Source organism: Heliangelus exortis, chromosome 3, assembly GCF_036169615.1.
Source record: "Heliangelus exortis chromosome 3, bHelExo1.hap1, whole genome shotgun sequence".
Classification (NCBI taxonomy): domain Eukaryota; kingdom Metazoa; phylum Chordata; class Aves; order Apodiformes; family Trochilidae; genus Heliangelus; species Heliangelus exortis.
The window spans coordinates 34,502,631-34,525,923 of record NC_092424.1 but is presented as its reverse complement, the minus strand read 5'-3'; the positions used below and the strand labels follow the sequence as shown (position 1 = coordinate 34,525,923).

The 23,293-nt window shown below is 40.7% G+C and overlaps 1 protein-coding gene across 3 annotated transcripts in view; it reads right to left on the bottom strand.

Annotated features, from left to right (window-relative positions):
* COMMD1 (copper metabolism domain containing 1) overlaps positions 1 to 23,293 on the bottom strand; it is an 81,385-nt gene that overhangs the window by 51,765 nt on the left and 6,327 nt on the right. For all 3 annotated transcript variants that reach the window (XM_071740107.1, XM_071740108.1, XM_071740106.1), the window contains exon 2: positions 5,658 to 5,939. In XM_071740107.1, coding sequence (XP_071596208.1) covers positions 5,658 to 5,939 — 282 coding nt within the window. The remainder of the gene's footprint in view (positions 1 to 5,657; positions 5,940 to 23,293) is intronic.

The window sequence follows — 23,293 nt, the reverse complement described above, 5'->3', positions numbered from 1 at the left end:
AACAGCCTGACCCGGAGTCATGCAGAGGCAAGTGCAGAGGTAAAAGCAAGTACAGCCATAATCCTTCCTCCCTATAGCATGAGTTTACTTATGACATTCTCTTAATCTGACCTTTCCTCAGTGGTAAAAACTATTGCTGGAGAAAACTCCAGCCTCGGAGGAGACCTGTGCTTACAAACACATGCAGAACACCCACAGATCCTCATTGGAATTCATTCTGTAATCCTAGCAAGGTAATGAGATTTATAGAAGCTAAATCTTTTTTTTTTTTTTTTTTTTTTACACTGTGGAAGCATGTTCAATTTCAGTATTAGTGATTTCCTCAGGTCTTTCTGGAAAGAACCCTGCAGTGGAATTCCAAACTTCATGTTAAATTAGGGTTAATACTTTTTGCTCATAAAACATTTCCTAACATCCTAGAAAATTCCACTAAAAGTGCCATTACATGGACTACCAGTATCTTCAATACTGAAAAGAAATGCACATGAAAATATTCACTCTGTAAATAAGTTCAAGCATAAAAGCCAAGAGCAAATACTCAGGCCAATCCATAGCATTTGATCAGCCCCAGATACTAAACTCCAAAATATATAATGCTGCAAGAAAGCAGAACTTAGTAGCCCAGAATACTGGTGAGAAGAACACAGCCCCAAGGGAGAGGCACATCTCATACACAGAAAATGACACGGCAAAGTTCATAAAACAGGTTTAAATCTATCTTCACACCAAGACACAGTGCAAAACCAACGCACTGTGGTTCTACTGATGCCATGGTCAGATGTAAATCTGTGACTAAAATCTGCAGGTAACCTAACACTGAATGGCAGTGACTGTTCACCACATGGAGCAGCGTTGATGCAGAAGGGCAGGAAGGGCATGAGAAGGGCGACTCTTCATCTCACCTCCCTGTCCCTGCCGGCAGAGTTGTGTCCGGTTGAAATTTCATGCCAAAAGAGCTTTACAGCAATGCACAGAGAAGGAGAAGATTAAAAAGGACATTAAAGAAGGGTGCAGGGAGCTATAGATATTTTAAGAGAAAGCCAGCATGGTATAGAGATACAGGATGATAAAATCATTGTGCAAAAGAAAAGATGGGCTGTTGAAAAGAAAAGACAGGACTGGCAGTGATGAGTGCTGAATGTCACGAACAGATGAAGACAAATGCAGGCTAAAGTGCAACTGCTTTAGGATTTTATTTTTAGTCATATTGCTAAAGAAAATGGCTTTCAAAGCAGAGTACCTCATGGCTAGCAGGTTCATCTGCTTTTAAAGGATGTATAAAGACCACACATCACCAGCATAATGGAAACTTTAAATGTTGCTGCAAAATCTTTCCTGAAGAAGAATTCACACTACAAGTAACAGATCCTAAGCCAAACTTCCCAAAGTTTGGAGCACCAGTGTTTCTGAATGCCTATCATTAGAAATGTTTTTAAGAGTACTTAGAGGAAAGGATTTCTACTATTACCAGTAATGCCAAGGATAGTTAAGATTTAATTCATGCAAGTTGTAATAGATTCTCAAACCCAGAAACATCATAGAACCATAGAATCATAGAATCATAGAATCATAGAATCGGCTGCGTTGGAAGGGATCTCAGAGATCATCAAGTCCAACCCTTGATCCACTACCACTGCAGTTACCAGACCATGGCACTGAGTGCCACATCCAGTCTCTTTTTAAATATCTCCAGGGATGGAGAATCCACCACTTCCCGGGGCAGCCCATTCCAATGCCTGATCACCCTCTCAGTAAAGAAATTCTTTCTAATGTCCAACCTAAACCTCCCCTGGCACAACTTGAGACCGTGCCCTCTTGCCTTGCTGAGAGTTGCCTGGGAAAAGAGACCAACCCCCACCTGGCTACACCCTCCTTTCAGGGAGTTGTAGAGAGTGATGAGGTCTCCTCTGAGCCTCCTCTTCTCCAGGCTGAACAGCCCCAGCTCCCTCAGCCTCTCCTCATAGGATCTGTGCTTGAGTCCCTTCACCAGCCTGGTTGCCCTCCTTTGGACCTGCTCCAGGATCTCAATCTCCTTCCTGAACTGAGGGGCCCAGAACTGGACACAGGACTCAAGGTGTGGCCTCACCAGCGCTGAGTACAGGGGCAGAATCACTTCCTTGGACCTGCTGGCCATGCTGTTCCTTATACAGGCCAGGATGCCATTGGCCTTCTTGGCCACCTGGGCACACTGCTGGCTCATGTTCAGCTTCCTGTCAATCCAGACTCCCAGGTCCCTTTCTGCCTGGCTGCTCTCAGCCACTCTGTGCCCAGCCTGGAGCTCCCCATGGGGTTGTTGTGGCCAAAGTGCAGGACCCGGCACTTGGCCTTGTTGAACCTCATCCCATTGGAATCAGCCCAACTCTCCAGTCTGTCCAGGTCCCTCTGCAGAGCCCTCCTGCCTTCCAGCTGATCCACACTCGCCCCCAGCTTAGTGTCATCTGCAAATTTGCTGATGATGGACTCAATCCCCTCATCTAAATCGTCAATAAAGATATTAAATAGAACTGGGCCCAACACTGATCCCTGGGGGACACCACTAGTGACCGGCCGCCAACTGGATGCAGCACTGTTCAGCACCACTCTCTGGGCCCAGCCATCACTCCACTGTCTGAAAACATTCATGATATTTGACCTAATTCACTAAAACTCAGTCTACTGACATTTGTGAACTAGTCACACCAAGTTCCCTGTTTCTAGCCAGACTGGCTCTTACACAGATATTCTTTCTGTCATGAAAGAACTGTCTGATTAAAATTCAGAGATGACAAGCAGAAAGTAAGGTTACTTATTGAAGAAGAAGGAGCAGACACTTCACTGAATTGCCCAGCCTTTGGCTGAGATCTAAATCCAGTCCAGAGACACCGAGAAGAATCAATGAGACTTTAAATTCTGGAACAGTACATTTTCTAAAGGGTATTTCTTTTCTTCTGTAGAACCGTATGAAATATTAATGCCAACTGATTAGACATCAATGCATTTGTATACTCCCCTGTTATCAAGTGTCCAAATGAAAACAGTCTGTTCTGAATAATTTACTTCTGAATCATCAGCCAGCTTTCTTCTACAAATCCAGGATATCTTCAGTATTCACCAAATCACACCTATGACTGCAATCTTTTAGAAAAAACATTCTCTCTGTTAAGTGTCACAAAGGTACCAGCATATGTGTATTTGATGTTTTACAAAACTTGGTATTTAGAACAGATATAAACATAAGGACTATACAACATAGCATGCAAGAACAACTCATATAAACTCCAATAGTAAAGCCTCAGTGACCTTTCCAGGAGGTCCCAGAACACATGTAAGAAGAGGCTTCTCACAGCTGATGAACTTTTCTGGCAGCCCACTTGCTCCTGTCCCAGGCCTCCCTGCCTCAGCCCATCAAAGGAACATGCAGTGGACTGTCTCAGCCAAAAGCTTTTCAGCAGAGAACCCATTTAATCCAAAGCTAAGACTATGCAAAACCACAGCTCCTTAAAATAAACTCCAATTTTGACTCAAGTGGTGACAATCCTAATTACTCCATGATTATTTCTTTAAGTAGCAGTCTAATATCCTTATTCACTCTGAGTGGCAAGACTTGCTGACAACTCACTACTGCATTGTCCTCAGCAAAGCAGACAAAAGTTCTGCCCGATGGCAGTTCATAAATACACTCACACAATCCCTTCCCATGGTATGTTTGAAGTATGAAGCTGCACTGCTGAAATACTTAATTCTGGTTTTGTTGTGGGGTTCTCCGGTAAGAGAAATTATAGTGCTGCAGAAACAGAATCATAGAATTGGCTGGGTTGGAAGGGACCTCAGAGATCATCAAGTCCAACCCTTGATCCACTACCGCTGCAGTTACCAGACCATGGCACTGAGTGCCACATCCAGGCTCTTTTTAAATATCTCCAGGGATGGAGAATCCACCACTTCCCGGGGCAGCCCATTCCAATGTCTGATCACCCTCTCAGTAAAGAAATTCTTTCTAATGTCCAACCTAAACCTCCCCCGGCACAACTTGAGACCGTGCCCTCTTGTCTTGCTGAGAGTTGCCTGGGAAAAGAGACCAACCCCCCCCTGGCTACACCCTCCTTTCAGGGAGTTGTAGAGAGTGATGAGGTCTCCCCTGAGCCTCCTCTTCTCCAGGCTGACCAGCCCCAGAAATGTGTATTCTTCCTTCATGTTCACCTTCCCTTTCTCTTGCTGCAGAGGGTGGAAGAAATATAAATGTGCTTGCTGATTGATGTTACCATAATAATCCATTACTGGGGAAAAGGCAATTTCAAAAGAAGAGTCAAATAATTCCCTTATGAAACAGTGTCTCTGAATTAGAGGATTATTTTTTTAAATGAACATGAGTATTTTTCCCATTTGCTCACTAATGCACTCTTTCTAATGTACTCACTGTAATATTCTTATTTTTAAAATTTTTCCATTTGTTACTAATGGATTATAATTGCCTCCAATCTCAAGATCCTGAGCAGAAAGCCCCTCTTTGTTTAGGCTATGAGAAAAACTAAAACCACATGCCATGACTGTATTAGTCACTGCAAAGATACGTGAGTGGAAGGTGGAGGGTCAGCACTTAGGAAGGGTAAGCTTTCAAAGATTGAGAGGAAAAGTGGACTAACAGAATAATTTCAACAACATGTACTGTCTCAGTGGGATCCCAGCTTACTTGGACTTTCATTCTGGCCTTAGTAGAGCCACACAGTTTCAATTAAATAATTCAGCCTGCACAGATATACTCCAGATGTGTGTATATATGTGTTTGTGTATACATATCTCTATGTGTACATACACATAGGTTTTAGGTATGCCTCAGCCAGCTACTTCTTTGCTATAGACTACTAAAATATCATGAAATCCAAGGAAATTTGCTAAATACTAATTATTTGCATCAAAACTCCCAAATTAGCTTCTGGGATGATTTGCAGCAGCTACTGCTAAGAAACGAGGGTTTAAATTTTGCTAACACATAGCAGAGGAAAAAGAAACCAAATTAAAGCGTATTTCCTGTCAAAAAAAAGACAGAAAAATGAAGATGGGAAGTCAGGCATTTAATTGCACATTCATACAAATTATAAACCTTAAAAAGAAATGCAGTGTTCAGCAGTGACAGATCTATGTATCTCTTTCAGGCAGATAAGACCAGATTGCATAATGTGACTGGTAATAAAGATGTACTCGAAACATGAAAACAGCTGTTGTGCAAAATAAAGAAGAATCTTTTCCCTTATTTGTCCTAAAATGTAAGGGATGCTTGATAGCCATAATTTCTGAACTTTATTCTTTTTCAGCTTCTTTTTTGCAGATATTACCTAATTTTAGTATCTGATTAGGTAAAAAAACTAACCACAACAAAGCAACAAAACCCCTTATCAACTATGCAGTGCATGAAGTACAAATAAAATTTCAATATAATTGCTAGTTTGATTTCTGTGCCCTCAGATTTTCCAAGCTCAGTGTCAAGTGAGCTGTCAAAAACTGCATTCACCACCCACAACGTGGTTTTTTATCCAAAGATGGAACACAAGTTCAAGTCCATCAAAGGCCTGGTGGTGAAAAATACAGTGATTTGGATGCCGTGGATTCAGCAATAGGTAAAATGCCTCAGAATATATGCATCTGAATCAGGTTTACCTATTTTGCAAAAGAAAGCTTACCTGCCCACTTCTTCCCAGTTCCATTTCAACTATTGCAACAGGAGTGTTTATCTGATCAACGTGTCTTGACTGTGACTTTAGATCCACTCGCCAGTTCATGTTTTTCAAGACATTATCCCAACGGCTTTGGCTGATCAGGCTCTCGTGGATTTTTACTCGATGGTTCTTCCAAAATTTTGCAATGACTGCAGCTTGGTCGGATGTGATGCCACCTTGTTTTTTGGTCTGGGCAGTGAGAAAAGCCTCCAGCTGATTCAAATCCATATCCGCTGAAGCAATTGACTGCAGAGAAAACAAGAGGTGAGAAAGGAAAGAGATTTTTCAAAAATACTCTTCAACAGTCTAAGTTGAGCAACCTATCAAAAGGTCACCAGCCTCTTTAGGGCTTTAAAATACCAGATTCTAAGGGGACAGTACCAACAAAGCTGGGTTATGGAAATAACCATATGGAAAACCCCAACTTCTACTAAAATTCAATTGGCACGTGCCTGCCACTTATCCCAGATTCCTGCCCCAGGACAGCTGGAGGGAAATGCATTGGTGGCAGTGATGAGGAAACTGGGACTGCCTTTGGGAACACAGTACTGGTGTGGGATAAGGAGGCTTCTCACAGCCTTCCTGGCCCCAGTGTGACCTATGCATACCCAACTGGTTGGTGCAGAGGACAGTCCCAAGGGTCTGGCACAATACTGCTCTTCTGGAGGTCAAAAAACAGGGGCACATAATGGCAAGCCCTCAGCCGAGGCTGAAACAAGTGAGGAGACATTCCAGCTCATTGCATCACCCACAGCTTCATCTACCACCTTTGCATCACAGACAAGGAAGCAAAACTAGCCAGTGCTGGGCCAGTAAACCTGGCTCTGCAATGCTGGCCACAGTGGTGCATGCTGGCTGCAGCTGCAAGAGCACAGAGTCCATGTGTGCATGCAGCCATCCTTAAGAATGTAACTACATCAGTGGACTCAGGTTAAATAATGTACTTGTGTTTTGCAAGTGAGTGTAAGGGGTCATTTGCTCTTCCTCCCTGTGCAGCAATAAAAATTATTCTTCCCAGACCCCCTTTTTAATAGATACCAAATTTTTCCACTTACTTTTCCAAAGCTGATAATCCTACAGCCTCAAATGTGCCTTGCCTAACTGGCAACAGTTGCTAAATATGGATATGAAGGGAGGGCAGGATGGGAAGGTGGTGAGAGGAAAACTGGGTCTAAGTTTCCCCATCATAGTTTCAATCAAACACTTTTGCTTCCTTCTCACCCAAAAGGAAAACATGGTTTACCCTAAATGAACATGCAACCTCCAAGCACATGTCAGTGTGGAGCACAGCAAGGTCAAGTGTATCCAGTGCTGCAATCCTTGAAATTTGCCTTAATTTACTTTTTCTTGACATGGCATTCCTGTTGCTGTACTCTGTGAACTCAGGGAAACGACAAACTCACTCCCAAAGCCACGGAGGTGACAGCATGCGACTTTTCCCTGGAGCTCTTCACAGTTCCTGTTTGCAAAGCAGGGTGTCACTTCTCTAAAGACTGATGGGTTAGTGCTCCCTGAGCTGGCCGAGGATGTGAGATGTTCTGCTCCTCCCCATTGCATCAGCAATGAACTAAAACTGTCAGCAGAGTGAACTACCAGCAGGCTTTGCTGCCTTCCTCTAGACCAGACAGATGTCAAAGTATGCAATCCCACTCACACCACACCAGGAGCAGAGTGAAATAAAACAGCAGGTAAAAATAATAATAAAAAAAAAAATTAAAAAACTAATAATAAAAAAAACCCCACAAGCCAACAGGAACCAGCCCCAAATCAAAGAGCTCCTATATATCACATAAACAACAGAGAAGAGTGGTTTTTGAAGGGAGAAAAGCCAACAACGTGATGTGCCCAAACTTCAGCAGATGCACCAGCACATCCTCCTTACCCTGAATCTTTCAAGAGAAAAGCAAACCAGAAACAACCTCCCAAGGCCCTCCAACAAATGCAGTCTACAACAGTTACACTGCCTTTTATCACCTGTGTAAGATATTTCTCCTAAAGCTTTTATTGTACTTTTTAAGAGAGTGTGCTACCTTCCCTCACTCTCACAATGGATTAGCTGCCATCTGTTAAGTGATCAAGAAAAGAAATAGCAATCTACACCAAAAGTAACTTTTCAGCTGCCTCAGGATTCCAGCTTAATAGGAGAATCTGCCAATTTATTATAAAATTTGAGATGCCTGGTGCACCTTCCTTGTTTTTTCTACAGCCATATCTGTATATACTGTTTGCTTTCATCACAAAGGTATTTAAATTAGGAGGCAATTATCCTGTAATACCTCACTATGCTGCAAATGAAAGCACTTTCCCATTTTCAATAGAAAAGCTATTTAGACTTCAGTCCTATCCAACATGCAAGTCTTACATGAAAAGGACTACTGTCTATTAACAAGAGTATGGAATATTTTCAGGTTTGGTATTTTTCATTTCACTACATGTGTGTAGATCTGTCTTGCATGTTGTGTGGCACCACATCCAGCCTACATACACCTTCTGTGGTGGTTTATGTGATAGAGAGAAGGAGTAGAGGTGAACCAACAACCCCAGAACCTTGTGTAAGCCCTGTCACGACCAAGATCAAGCTGAGAAACACTTCCTCCTCAGTTCAGCTGTGCAGAAAATTGCTTTCTGTTTTACTCCTGGGCAGGAACCATCACATAAACTGCATCCCCTGCACTGAATGAAGCAAAGGTGTCACGGAGACGAAGCTAATCTGAATAAAATGTGAAGCTAATGCAGAGTCACCGGATCAAAAAGGTAACCCTTTTCTCAGCTTGATTTAAAAATCTTCAAATATATCCCATCTGTAATTCTTTTAGGGGTTTCTTTTAACCTCACCCCCTTCACAACAACTCTTTCTGCAAGATGCAGCAAGATCCCTGGCAGTGCTTTGCTAAGCTGTTAAAAACCACACAGAGAAGAGTCCCTTATTGTGCTTGACAAGATACAAATCTGACTTCTAAGTGTACCTGACAGTGGAAACTTATGGCCAAGCTTGCAGATTTAAGCATTATGATGACAAAACAATATTATTAGGGCTTATACATGACAGCTAAGCTTGACTTTTTGACAAAGATCATCAATAGATTGATAATTAGTTAAGATCCAGCACGAGCTATATTTAAAACCTTTGGATGTTAACACACTATAAGCACTCTGATACAGTTTGCTACCAAAATACTATCACATAAAACAGAGGAAGGAAACCACGTATCATAAATAGCAGTCATTTCTCTCTCACAGCCATGCACACACATATACACACAGTATGGACAGCTTAATATTGCATGTGCATACAGCTAAGAAAGCAGAAGAACCACCATACCGTATTTTGCTGGAATACTTAATAGATAATGTGTGCTTTAAGTAACAGACCAGTATATTCCATCATTCAGATTACAGTCTCTCTCAGCTTGGAAACAGGACTACTAAAAACTACTAAAAACCTAAAAAATAAAATAAATTTTAATTGGAAGCAGGTAATGAGTAATCAAAGAGTAATACCTCAGTATATTTCCTGGAAGATATTTGTAAAGCCACATTTTCTTTTAAATTCCTCAAGAAAACCCACCAGCTATAAGGGTTTTCAAGTCATGGAACAGCAACTGATTTTAATATTCTTTTTCATCTTAACTTGGAAACATTTTATTTTGGACAGGAAATCTAATGCAAGTTACAAAGAATGAGAGAATAATTAAGGTCTGTGCTGATCTTCCATCTCCCTTATTGTAAAAACACACGATTCATCCTTTAAACAAGCACAGTTCTACTCCATTGCTAGTATGACTGACCACAGTTAAATTTTGGACTTACTTAAACTTGAGAAAATGTTTTAATTAAAAAAAAAAAACCCAACATATTTATATATTTCCAGTTGTATTCTGCATAGCATTACAAACCATTCTTCCAATTGCTTTTAACAATGCTCATCTATTAGAATATCAAACTACAATGAATACACCTTACTGATATTTCTAAAGAATAATTTAAAGTTAAAACACAAGAGGTTATTCTGTGACTGTAACTAAGGACATATCAAATATATCTGCTTATAGGTCTCCCTCTCATGCTTTTAAACCTTAGGCACTTTGCATGAGCATTTACCACCACCCAGACAATGCCCAGCTGCTCTCCAGCTCCCACAGCACTAATCAAAATGGTTTCACTGCCAGAATAAACAACACAAGCACCTTTTAGCATCATTGCTGGTAACTTCTCTGGACTTACAGGTGTCAAAACCTATTTTATCTGCCAGCTCCTACAGCTGAATCCCTGTCAGCACAGATTCAAGAGGGATGTGTCTCATTAATGCCAATTACTTACACCAGGCAGACCTTAACTGCTGCACCTTGAGTCACTGCACTGTCAGTGACACGTGCAATTATATTATATAGACTTAAATTCAGAGGTGTGTGCACATGGGGGTCCTGCCTTAGCTGTTCCCCACCCTGTCTCTTCAGCAGTCCTCAAAAAGCACACTTTTGCCCTGTATTGCCCCAGCCCCCTTTTTATTTACAGTATGTGCCATCTCAACGCAGTTCTACAAGAAGCGCTGTGTTTAAAGTACAATTCCAAGGGGGGAAAAAGTTATGTAAGACCTGACTCCAGTTTTCATTGGTAACCACAAATTATTTGCTATTTCAACACCGAAATCTCCAGCTAACAAAAAGCAGAAAAGTTTTCTAAGAATGTAGAATGTAAATCATAGCTGCTCTGTGCCAGCGGGTAATTTAATTTACATTACTATGATCATTCACTAAGTAAAATAACAAAAAAAAATAAACCCAAAAAAACCCCAAAAAACCCAAACTTATTTTCTTCTGTAAGAGAACACCATTAAATGTTAAAAATGCCCTCACATTATGTATTTTGAGATTAAAACATGCTTTTTCTTTTTGTTTTTTCTCCCTCCCCCCTCTGCCACCCATTAGGAAGTACTGCTTATGGAAAACAGACCATATTACAAGCATACAAATCCTATCCCCAGCAGCTGGTTACACCTTTCTTTCCAGAGGCTGGGCAGCTGCTTTCAAATGACAAGAAACAGATTTGGTCATGCTGACTCCTTGTATTCACCTTCACCACATACCCACTAGATCTTCAAGTATAATTCAGCCAGTAAAAATGTAACTTCAAATACTATTTCCTTAATGGAACAATATCTGATAATCTGGAGAGTTTTGTATTGGCTTAATTAGATCCATTAGACATGTGCCTTGGTACACAGAACAGGAAAACAGGCTTAAATTCATTATCTCTTTTGAGAAATAAAGCCTGACAAGCATGCAGTACTAGTGAGAAACGACAACTGGTAAAACCCACTGGGAAAAAAGAACACACTTCATTTCCAGAAATAAAACATTACTTGTCAACCACTATGGAAGAGCTCCAAGAGCTGGCTATGCCAGCATGTGTAGGCATTTTCTCCAGCTGACCCTCGAAATTGCAAGCTGCTGCCAGCCTGAAGCAGAAAGAAATCACAGGCTCAAAGAAACAAATAATTCAGTGTCATGTCCCATACTAATGAATTTGCCTCTTCAGGATTTTGTTAGGTGGGGGTTAGAGGGTCTATCACAGCCCTTGTAATTCAGACTATTGGAGCATATGCGTGGAGAGAGTGGACCAGCTGCAGACAGGAATAATGTCCCTAGAGACCCTGCTCAGCCAAAACACTTTGATCACTCAAAACCAACTGCTCTTAATGTAAGAATACTGTGCATTTCTTTCATTTATGATCCTTAGAACAAAAATTTACTGGATTTGGGGCAATCAGGGGGTGCCTGCTGCATGCAGCTTTGGGGTGTGTAGCTTCTTTCTTCTCATCTAAAAAGAAAGATAACCCTGGCAAAACAGCAGAGGAGCAGAAGCATCTCCCATCATCTTTGGGCATGAAGATCCTAGTGACAGTGTCCAATTTGTCCAAGTCAGCTCAGTATGTTCTTCTGCAAATAGTAGCTTCAGACAGGAGGAATATGAGAACATCTCTGCAGCCCTGTGGTTTCTGAGTCCCCCCCTGAAGCATGTACTAACCAGACTCTCTCCCAAGGGCTGCCGAGATATCCAGTGCTGTAATAAATGAGCTGTTCCCATAGATGTCCCCTGGACATTTGTTCAGTAGACTTTCCCACGTTTCTGGAGACAGTGGAGGTTTTCAGCTAGTTGGTTGGTTGTGCCTCACAAACACTGTTTATTAAAGCTCAAGAGCTCTCCAGAGAATTGGAATTAAGATAAAATTAGATGCAACAGCCTGCTTGTCTGCACTTGAAGATGGTGGTCCATCTTTGGGGAAAAAAAACAAAGCTACAGGCCTCTATACTCCCCCCCCCTAAATTTCAAAGTCAGAAATCACAAGTGTCCTTAACTATACATTTAGTAGTTCTACATCACAGTAGAGAGATTTCAACTAATCTTTATATCTTCATCAAATACATGGGAGATCACACAAATTTCTTCTGTTTGAGTCCCATACTATGTCCCAATATTATTTTAGTTTGCTTATTATTGAGCTGTAATACACAATTAGAAGTGAAATGGAACTGTTTGTTGATAGAAAAGAGATAACTGTGAATCATTAAAAGGACAGCAATACATATGATGTTTAAAAGCCTGTAGTTTATTTTTTTTTTCCCCTAGAGTGTAATAGATCTTCTGCAGCATCTATTTCTCATTCCAACCTGTAGACCCTATTGATTCATTGCTGAGGAGACACTAAACAGGTCAATGGACATTCAACAGACCTGTAAATATTTTTTAGTTTGAGTTATTCTGAATTCCATCAAGCTTTCTTCTTGGAAGGGAGGACTTGAAACACACAGCAACAAAAATTATGTAATTGCTACTGCAGATGGGAAAAATGTGTGTGCATGATGAAGTTTCAGACAAAATTACATCCTTCCTGCATTTCTAATCTTATTAAGCTTGATTCCACCCAGACTTGTCAGATGTGCACATGGAAAATAAAATGCTTCTCGATGGATCACTTCCATGCTTCTTGACTGACTCCTCTGTTTTCTGCCCAAAACTGGTTCCCACCAAGAAGAAACACCCCAAGACCCCCATCTGATTTATTTTTTTTGTCTGCCAGCAAGCTCACCAAACCAAATGTTCTATGCTAAAATTACTTTTTCATCTGCACATGAAGTTCAGCAATGGAGGAGTAGACACACAGTTCATCTTGGCCTAGCTTACAATTGAACACATAAGAGGTCTCAGTATTAGTTTTCAAAAGGATCTCAAGTCACCACAACATTTTTCTCTAGCGTGCCTCTGCCATTGGTCTGTGTGCCTCTTAGAAACGACCAGTCTGAACCCCTCATTCCATAAAAGACCACATCCTAAATTTATTTGCAGAAGGTGTCCTTTTTCTGTGGCATGAAGTCTCATTTGATGACCAGGGAGGATGAAAGTCTGATTAAAATAGGCAGTCACCAGACAAACTCCAACCTAAGCCAAGCTCCTGTGGTCAGATCTTACTACCTGCAAACCTTCTGTGCTGAGCCTAAAAGAGTGCTGAGCTCCTCCCCACCCCAGCTTCATCCTAAGAAACATCTTTAGCTGAAGGAAAACTGAGAACCACAGCGATTGCTCTGCCTGGACCTACTTAAAGACCCTGTCTAGGCTTTATACCACTTAGAGAACAAGAATAAATAAATAAAAGAATACAACAAGCCCACCCACTAATAATGTTAGTCACAGCTACATCTCCAAATGATGATGCCTGCGTACTCAGCTTACAATCAGAAATAAAAGCTTGAATTTGAAGCAATAAGGATAAAAAAGGAAGTGCCATCCCCTCCCTGAATTCAGTTTCCAAACTACTTAAATTAGTTAAAATAGAAAGAGGAAGACATGTACAAAAAAAAAAAAAAAAAGAAAAGAAAAAAGGCAATGGGAAGCGCTTCTCAGGGAGCACAGATAGGCACTGGACAGGCTAGAGGGAGATAAAAGAGGGAACTGAAAAAAACAAGGAAATGTGCTATTAATAGCAAATATACTTGCAGCTACAAAGGGTCATATAGAAGGAACGAACATACAAATACATTAAAAGGAATAATATAAATATACATTTACCATATTGGCCTATACTCAACTGAATTACAGCAAAATTCCCTGGTGAAGGGACTCGAGCACAGGCCCTATGAAGAGAGGCTGAGAGAGCTGGGGGTGTTCAGCCTGAAGAAGACGAGGCTCATGGGAGACCTCATCGCTCTCTACAACTCCCTGAAAGGAGGGTGTAGCCAGGTGGGAGTTGGTCTCTTTTCCCAGACGACTTTCAACAAGACAAGAGGACACAGTCTTAAGTTGTGCCAGGGGAGATTTAGGCTAGATATCAGAAAGAATTTTTTTACGGAGAGGGTGATCAGGCAATGGAATGGACTGCCCGGTGAGGTGGTGGATTCTCCATCCCTGGAGATATTTAAAAAGAGACTGGATGTGGCACTCAGTGCCATGGTCTGGTAACTGCAGCGGTGGGTCAAGGGTTGGACTTGATGATCTCTGAGGTCCCTTCCAACCCAGCCAATTCTATGATTCTATGAAAAAAATCCCAAGCTTTGCTACGAGTTTTCTTCCCAACTGAGACAAATTCCTTGCTACCATTTAGAAAGCATTTTGCCACTAGGGGTGGAAATAAAGAAATGTCACATTTCCAGGAGTTCTTAAACATTCATCCCTGTTACAGACACATTTGATAGGTTCAACCTTTTTCAAAATGAATGTGCATACACACATGCTCCTTGAACTGTGCTTTGGAATAAGCAAGTTGATTTCTTGGAGAACTCATAAACCTCTGCAGGTTATTCAGTCTAAACTGGCTTCTTCTTTAGTCCTGAAGGACCTGGATTCAGAAATAAGAACTCTCAACAGATGGAAGCCATTTAATGCTGTATTGCTAAGGACAGAAAGGAAAATAATCTAGATCGGACAGAATAAATAACAAACGGTAAATAAAAAGGAAAAAAAAAATTCAAAGCAGGGAGTAAAAGCAGGAAAAGAGAGACAGACACACTGACAGTCCCGGAACTGGTGACATGACCTATACTTCCCTTAAGAGACCACATGGTCAGCCTCTCTTTTCTGTTCTTCTGTCCTCCTACAATAAAATAAGAGAACTGTGTTTATCAGGATTCTACAATCATTCTGAGAAAATTACTTGCTGGTGCAGACTACTGCTTCATGTTTAATTTCATTTACTCAGAAAAGTTAAAAATAGAAGCTGGAGCAGCTCATATTTTGAAGGCACATAGAAAAAGAAAAAAAAAAAAAAAGAAGTCTTAGCCCTTTCTCTGAGTGCAGTAATGGTGTAGACATTAGCAGAGTTCACTGTAGCACTCTGCAGGCAGCAATCCTGTCAGTGAAATCAGGCAAAGTTGCTTTATTATGAACCAAGCAGAGAAAATGGAATTAGCATAATGAATTAAATTTCAATTTTACTTAGCCTATCTTGACTTGCATCTTAAAAGTTAATAATTAATTCAGCTAATTTCCCCCTTGGTTTACATTTGGACATCAGCTTCCTTTATAGCAATGCACAGATGAGATGCTCCAGCAGTGAGCAAGAAATATGTGGGTCCCACCCCTCAACTCTATGGTATCTTGCCATATACTCTGAACTTGGAGCTGAATTCTGACTCCAGGCTCTGCTTTCCTTCTTTTCACAGCATTTCTGTGTATTACCTCCGTATTACTATCGTGTATATATACCTGTCTATTAATATCCTAGGCAACAGCTGGAGTTAAATTTTCCTACATAGAAGGAGAAGGGTTTCTTAACACCTAAACCAGGCTCACACCACAGCCCATCTTGCCTTAGCCCATAACCCTGCAGACATATTTCATAGCAGCAAAAAGAGATCAGCAAGTGAAGGAGACAAGTTTACAGACTACAGTTTCAAGGGAAGCAAGCAAGAGTGCTTTACCATCTGATCACTCATCACCTCTTTTGACAACTCAAGTTACACATTGACAGGTTCGACAGGCGAGAGGTAGGCTTCCAGTAGCAGCATACCAGCCAGCAGGTCTTTTCAGCATGGAAAAAATGGTTTTCCCTCCTGTCAGCTCAGTGAAATATAAAACATGTTCCCCAAACTAGCAGCAGCCATGGTGGCTGTTAACAGCTGAACCTTTACAGGAAAAAAGCAGCAGCAGGTCAAAGGCTTCCCTGCAGGAATCACAGCTGCTCTGAGAAGGTCCCCACACCTGCCCTGGTGCTGCGAAACAACACTTGGTGGGGAGCAAAGCCCAAACTAGGGAGCTCAGAAAAAACCCTCCCTCACTTCACCATAAATATTTAAGTACCATACACTGTATCAATAACGCTCTTTCAACTACATGTAATAAATGTTCTTGGGAAAAAAACCCAAATGCCCCCACCTAAAGACTTCATGAAACAGCCAAAACATCCATCTGAAAGTATTCTCCAATAGAATCACATGAAATATTAATGACAGCTTTAATTATCCCAGAGGGGGTTCTCTGTTTCTATTGGATTAGGTTCCTGACGAAGTCATCTATGGGGAGAGCTGGCCAAGGAATTAGGTTTTCCAGCAAGTTTGTAGAAACCACTCCCCACACAACGTGCATCACTCTCAAGAGCTGCCTGTGCACAACAGCAGTTTGCAGAGCTTGCAGACACACACACACACCACTGAAAACACTTTGGTACCAAACAAAATCTAGCTTTCTGAGGCTTAACAGATAAAAACTTTGACACTCAAATGCTCCAAGACACTGCAGTCCATGCCATCAAAAAGAAATCCAATTTTTCCCATGGGCTCTCTTTTCCTTTTAGGCAAACTAGGAGCTACCGATATTTAATAAACTCCCTGCCATTTTCCACACAAACTGGAAAATTTCTCTTGCTCTTTCTATTCATTACAAGACTTTTCATAGATTTCCTGACATGTCATAAAATGAAACCTGTGGACAAAAGGACTCTTCCTGCTGAGCAAGGAACGACTGACACTCTTCTAACTGGTTCATAGCAGGCCCAAGCCAAATCCTTGTCTTTTGGCCATGCAGGAGAGACTTCATACAGTGGATGCAAAATGTGCACAGGTACAAGGAGGAATTCCTAGTAACTGATGGGGGCAGAGTCCTTCTGCAGAGTTGCATCAGCCACTCATGCCCTGGGGCTTCTTAAGAATCCCCAGGAGAGGACCATCTTAGAGGTCTCAAGAGGTCTGAAGAGGCTTAGCAACCTGTAGCCTGCCTCTTCAGGGCCCACCAGTAAAGCACAGCTCAAGCAACCTACCCTATGTCACCTGCCAAGACCAGAAAGCAAATGGTGGGCCATGCTGCAAGACCCTACTCAGCCTCAGAACCACAGCACATCACCTCCATCCCAAGCAGTGTTCAAAAACTGTGTCACCAGATGGTGTTACTCATTTCTGACCTCTCTTCTTATCACTGCATACGTGTTTTGTAAACATGCATCACGTGAACAGCTGAACATCTACTAAAATAACAGCACACTGCCTGAACACGCCATTTCTTCTGCAGAAAATGGGGGTTACGTGTATTCTGCTCACTTCAAAAAAGGTAAAAATTGAGCCCAACAGAAAATGCAAAAGAAATCACAACTAATTCAAATGCATATAATATTTGTACAATGTCTGACCCTGTAGAACGACAGGGTACTTACACAAACTGCTTGCTAGAATAGAATATAAACTATTGTTGCAGAAAATATTATAAGAACGGCACATCTGATACAACAGTCTGAAGAGAGACAACAAAGCCATGTGTAAATGTCAGACAAGGAGTAAAAATGTCTGTTGCTTATTTGCCTTTTACACAGACCCTACTTCAGTGTCTGCATATAGATCTACAAAACACATTTCATAATCCTGGCAAGATAGTATATAGAGACTACAAAGAAAGGAAATAAAAAATTACCCACTAAGCTGAGGTAGGAATCTTTTGGCAGAGATCCTGAAACATCTCAACCAGAAAAAAACCCTAACCTTATTTGGAGAAAACACAGAATTTCACTCAAACTATATTTGCATTGCCACTTGTTATTGTCAGAGGGGATACAAAAAACATTGCTTCATAAATATATTAACATACACAAACAGAGATAATTCTAATTTTTATTGTTAAATACTTAAAGTCTAAAAATTGTTTGGACAAGTTGATTATACCTCATATTTGCTCTGCACAGTGTATTTCATGTCTTCTTTCAGTGAGATTACACTGTAGTCTTTCTTACGTAAAATCACAAATAAAACATCACTGTTAAAAAGTAAATAAAGAAGATGCTAGAGAATCAGAGGGATTGAAAATATATTCCAAGATGAATGGTACCTTTAGAAGTAAAACAGTGCTCAGGGAGAGCAGATAAACAGATACAGAAGTCCACAGGAACTTGAGAAGGGAGTTACAGGCTTGCTATACAAATATAAAACTACCAGCTTTGTAAAAGATCAAATACTCTGAATTACATCTTGGACTATGAGCTAAAAACAGGTGCTCATGCACAGTAAATAAAAGGTAAGTCCCACTTGCTTTATTCAAACAGTCCATTTTAAATCATTGGGTGGCTAAAAGACTTAGAGAATTATTTAATTTCCTTGTATGATTTGTAAGATTCAGTTTCCCTGTATATGACTGCTGTATACAATGGAAATCATACTGTACATAAGCTTCAATTGTTTAGAATATATAATAAATGCCTCAAAAATGAAACCAATTTGGTTTTCCCAATAAGGAACTCCTGATCCTTCACAGTGGACTATCTATTTTCCAGTCACTTCTAATTTACTCCACATAACAATCCATAAATTTATAATAACAAACACAGAATTTTAAAATGGGATATTTTAGGCTCTGCCTTTAAAGAAATTCACTCCATTCAACTTGATCTAAAACCAATTATATTCTAGGGATGAACTTGAAGCCTCCTCAGTAAGTTGCAGCCAACTCTACCTGCCCAGGGAGGCTCAAAGGGAACCAGCAGACTGGAGTGCAAGCTGCCCATAGTTCTTAACCTGACAACTTCTGCTCCGTTGGGCTCAATCTCTAAAAAAGCAGTGAACAAAAAACTTCATGTAACAATTGCAGTGCCTCTTATTTCTTTTATTAAATAAACTATTGCAAAGATCAATGTAATCCAAAGATGTTGAAGAGTTTACGGCTCCATCATACTTGGTCACCAGCCTGGAAGAAATCCAGAGTAGAAAGCTGCAAAATGGTATCATTACAGCCACACAGTATTTTCACCATATTATATTTTTTATATAATCAAATTTTTTTTTAACAAGTTGTTGGATATAGCACATCCAGTTGCTACAAACTAGTACCATATAAAAAATAACATACATCATACTAAGACTATAGCTGCCAAACATCACCAGGAATGGAAAATTTCAGATGTTCAGCTTCTAAAAAGGTTGACTTCAGTCATCCAGATTTCCTTTTCATATGCTAGCTCTGAACTTCAGTGGCTCAAGTGAATGCCACTGCTCTGCATCTTTGCTAGGGTGTTGCTTATTCAGTGCATCATCCCAAAGTAAAGGATCCATTGACTAGAATTTTTTCCGTAATCTTTAATTACAATGAAAAAGACACATCTATCTTGATGAAAGAAAGAAGTCTATTATCTGCTCATCTGTGTGGCAGCCTCACATGAGACTGGCAAAGTTGGATTAAGAATTTTTCATAGAATCAGAGAATTGGCTGGGTTGGAAAGGACCTCAGAGATCATCAAGTCCAACCCTTGATCCACTACCACTACAGTTACCAGACCATGGCACTGAGTGCCACATCCAGTCTCTTTTTAAATATCTCCAGGGATGGAGAATCCACCACTTCCCTGGGCAGCCCATTCCAATGCCTGATCATCCTCTCAGTAAAGAAATTCTTTCTAAAATTCTTTTACCCCATTGCCAGTAACAGTACTCTCTTGGAGCAAGGAATCACTAATCTTCCTTCATAGAAGTTGTAAAAGATGCAGTTTGAAAGCCTTTCTTTTTAGTCCTTCATTATGCATGAAATTGAAGAAGAGACAACTCAAGCTCTCCCCTTCTCATAGGCCATACTTAAAGAGGAAAGACAACTCATACTAGGCTAGAAAACCACCAGTGCTGAGATGATGGCAGTGAACTTCATTACCCTGGTTTATCATTTCCCCCACACTTCAGGCAATAAGGAATGGAGCATTGGTGTTACTGAAATAAAGGCATGAAACTACATGTGAAGCCTAAGGGACTCTTTTCCCCTTTTCAGATAAATTCCATACAGTATGTGTTTGATGAATAAAAATTAAGTATAGTAGAAGCATTTAATTTGTAGCAATGGACCCCAAAGGCAAGCTCCGACTCCTCAGTCTTCAGTCAGGGCAGACTTGTTAAGGTCCAGAGAAACACTGAAAGAATCAGATTGGACCAATGAGTTTCAGCATCTTCAAAATACTTGCCCCTCTGTGCACATGTGTGTGTGTACAATGATAAATATATGTATTCACAACATAGGCTAATCACACATGTATGTATATAACTTATGGTAACCATACCTGTGTGAGATTGTGGTGTTTTTTTTAGAAATTAAGAGTCCATTCAAAACTTGCTGGACATATTCATGATGAAAATACTGCTTACTGGCAGATGTTCTCCAAATGCAGCAAACCAAACCATACATTTGGATGGGAAAAGGGAAATCAACAAAATACAAAGCACTGCAACCACCAGGGAATTCAACTTTCCCAGCAGCAGGCGGTTCTGGAATTCCATTAACTCACAATTAGCAGATTTTCATAGGGCATTATAAAACTAAGACGTAATGCAGAGTCATTATGAAAATGAAGAGCCAGCACTGACCTGCCTGCTCTAGATGTGACAGATCGGGCAGCCCCCACCTCTGCAACTGGGACAAAGCAACCAGATCTCTACTTGCAGAGATATAATCAACACTGTAATTGAGGACAAACACAGAGAGAGACTTGCTTCTGGTTTGAGCAAGAGGGTTTACCACACCTATTACACATCAATGACGCAGGCCTGCCAACTTCTTTTAATTTACCATTTTTTCCATAGGAAAGAAGAGAAAAAAGGAGTATGACACAAAAGGCCAAGTAAACCATCAAACGTAAGGTAAGTCCTTTTCACTGAAGTGGCACGGTTATAATATATTGACACTATAATTCCAAACAAAGTAAGTCTTGGATTTGCCTCATTAGGTAATGACCTTTCATCTAGGTCTCATGCTTGAGTTACAGGAAATGCTAATTAAATGAACAACATTATTATGATGTGAGCACTCCTGTTTCTGCCTGCCTTCAGGATTTTCACTTGTAGTCACACAGCAGCAGGAAGACCAAGAGGCTTGACATGTGGCAGTGTGGGTTTCTTGCTCACACACCACTGTTCAAACAGCTCAGTTCATACAGATCTGTTGGCAGAGCATCACACCATCACCTCCACATCCCGCAGCTGCCAGCAGCAACACCAACTTTTTTACACATCTCTTCAGTAACTACAATAGCAATGAAAACAGTATTGCAAATGTGAAGGGCTTTAACAACACAAATACCAAGTTTTGCAACTGGAGAAATCACCAAAAAAGGGAGTATTAAAAAATCCAGAACAATGCAGGTACATTTTTCCTTCTAGCAGATGCATGCGAGCAATAAGTTGCTGCTCCAGACAGTGAAGCACTGATCTTAATGCTCCTGCCAATGCTCTTCAGCCACGTTACATCTTGCAGCCAACCTTCCTCTCTAATTCATTCTTTTGAAGAATTTTCCCCCTCTGCTTTGTATTACTTCTACAACTGCCAGCTGCACGAATCCTCATTTGAGCTGACCGCACATACGTATACCTCAAATCTAAAATAACTCCTGTTGGAAGCAGCAATAAGAATGCTTTGAGGGCAATATCCACGAACATTTTCACCACCACAATACAGCAGGTGCCAATTCAAGTAAGCATTAAATTTTCTGCCCTCCTAAGATGATGCTGAAATAAGGTTGTTGCTTCTTCTTTGCCCTAGGTTTGTATACTGAGAAGAGAAAGTGGATGCTGCAGCACCAGACTCTGCAGAAGTGGTGATCAAGCTGTGCTCTGATTAATGAGCTATAAAAAAGGAGTGTTTCACTAAATTAAAAAAGACTAGGATTGTTATTTAGTTGTTTCAGGCAAACATCAATTGATAACAGTAATTTTCTCCTGTATGTCTGATTATAACATTGTAGACATTCCCTCCCTCCCAAAATTCTGTGCAGGTATTATATTCTTGCCCAGTACAATAACAAACACAATTATTCATAATAAGCACAGCTGCTGGAGTGAAAGATAGGACAAACATTTGGGCAGAAAGCCCCTCATATGGACACAGTCCTCCTTGATCCTGCTTTACAAGTGACTTGCTTACTTTTACCTGAACTGAGAAGACTAAGTTATCTTTTCAGTAAGTGGATGGAGGCAAATTTGCAGTACTAAATGGCAGAAAGCAGGCAGTCTCTCCTATTAGCTCTTCCCCAATGATTTCATCTCAGTCTCAGACTAAGGCTGTTCTGCTTCTCAGTCTTGCAGAAGCCTGGACAACTGCAAATCACTGAGAGTTTATGACTCAGCTCACATACTTGAGGAATCACAAGGTATCTGGGGAGACAATTCTTGTCCCTTATCAGAATACTCAAGTCATTTATCTGTCAACAGAAATCCTGCTGAAGAAGATGCAAAGGCTTCTGCCATCCTACAACAACTTTTTTCTGCTTTGACTTTTTCACCTAAGGGCAGAGCCTTTTTATGAAGAGCAAGTTGCTCCCATCTCAAAGAGGGGCAATAATGCTTTGGGACCTCCTCTCTTGGTAACAATGGCAACTTCATAGGGAACAGACTGCAGCTCCTGGCAGGACAGTGACAGTCTTTAGGGACACACAAATCATGATAACAAACACTGACCACCCTCCAAATCACACGCAGCTTGCTGGTGCATTTTACAGAGCATTTTACACAAGTCATTTTATCCATGGAGTCCTTCCTCCCCATAAGCCTTTAGATCAGATTTTGATCAAAAGGTTTCCTATTCAACAGATACGATCCCAAAGGCACCAGGGAAAGCAATCACTAAAAATAGCTGAGCCTTTGACAACACAAAAATAGCTGCAAGACAGGCCCTACATACACCATCCGTGCCAGTGGCACTGCAGAGCCAAGTAACAAGAGCACCATCAGCCTCTTGGCTGAATGACAGCAAAAAGGGACATGACAGTCATTAGAAAATCTGGTAGCAACACAGGCATGATTTCTAGTGAAAACAACCAACAAGCAAGGCCTAGTGAATGTTATAAAGCATATACATAGAGTCTGGGTGCATCTGATATGTTGAATACTAAGCTCTTGGTTCTCATATATTACTTACTTGGAGTCTGATTAGTATTTTACCAGTGACATACCAGTGTATTTATTACAGATGGTGAAACCTTCGGTATTTGTAGAATAAATACATGTAAATCAAATGTAATAAAATATTTAGGCTCCTCACGACGAAATTTTTATTGTCATTTAACCAATGTACAGTTTAGTTTGTTCTGCAGCAGAGGAGGGAACCAGGACACTTTCAACACATCAACAAATGATCAGGTTCAGTAAATCCAGTAGCCT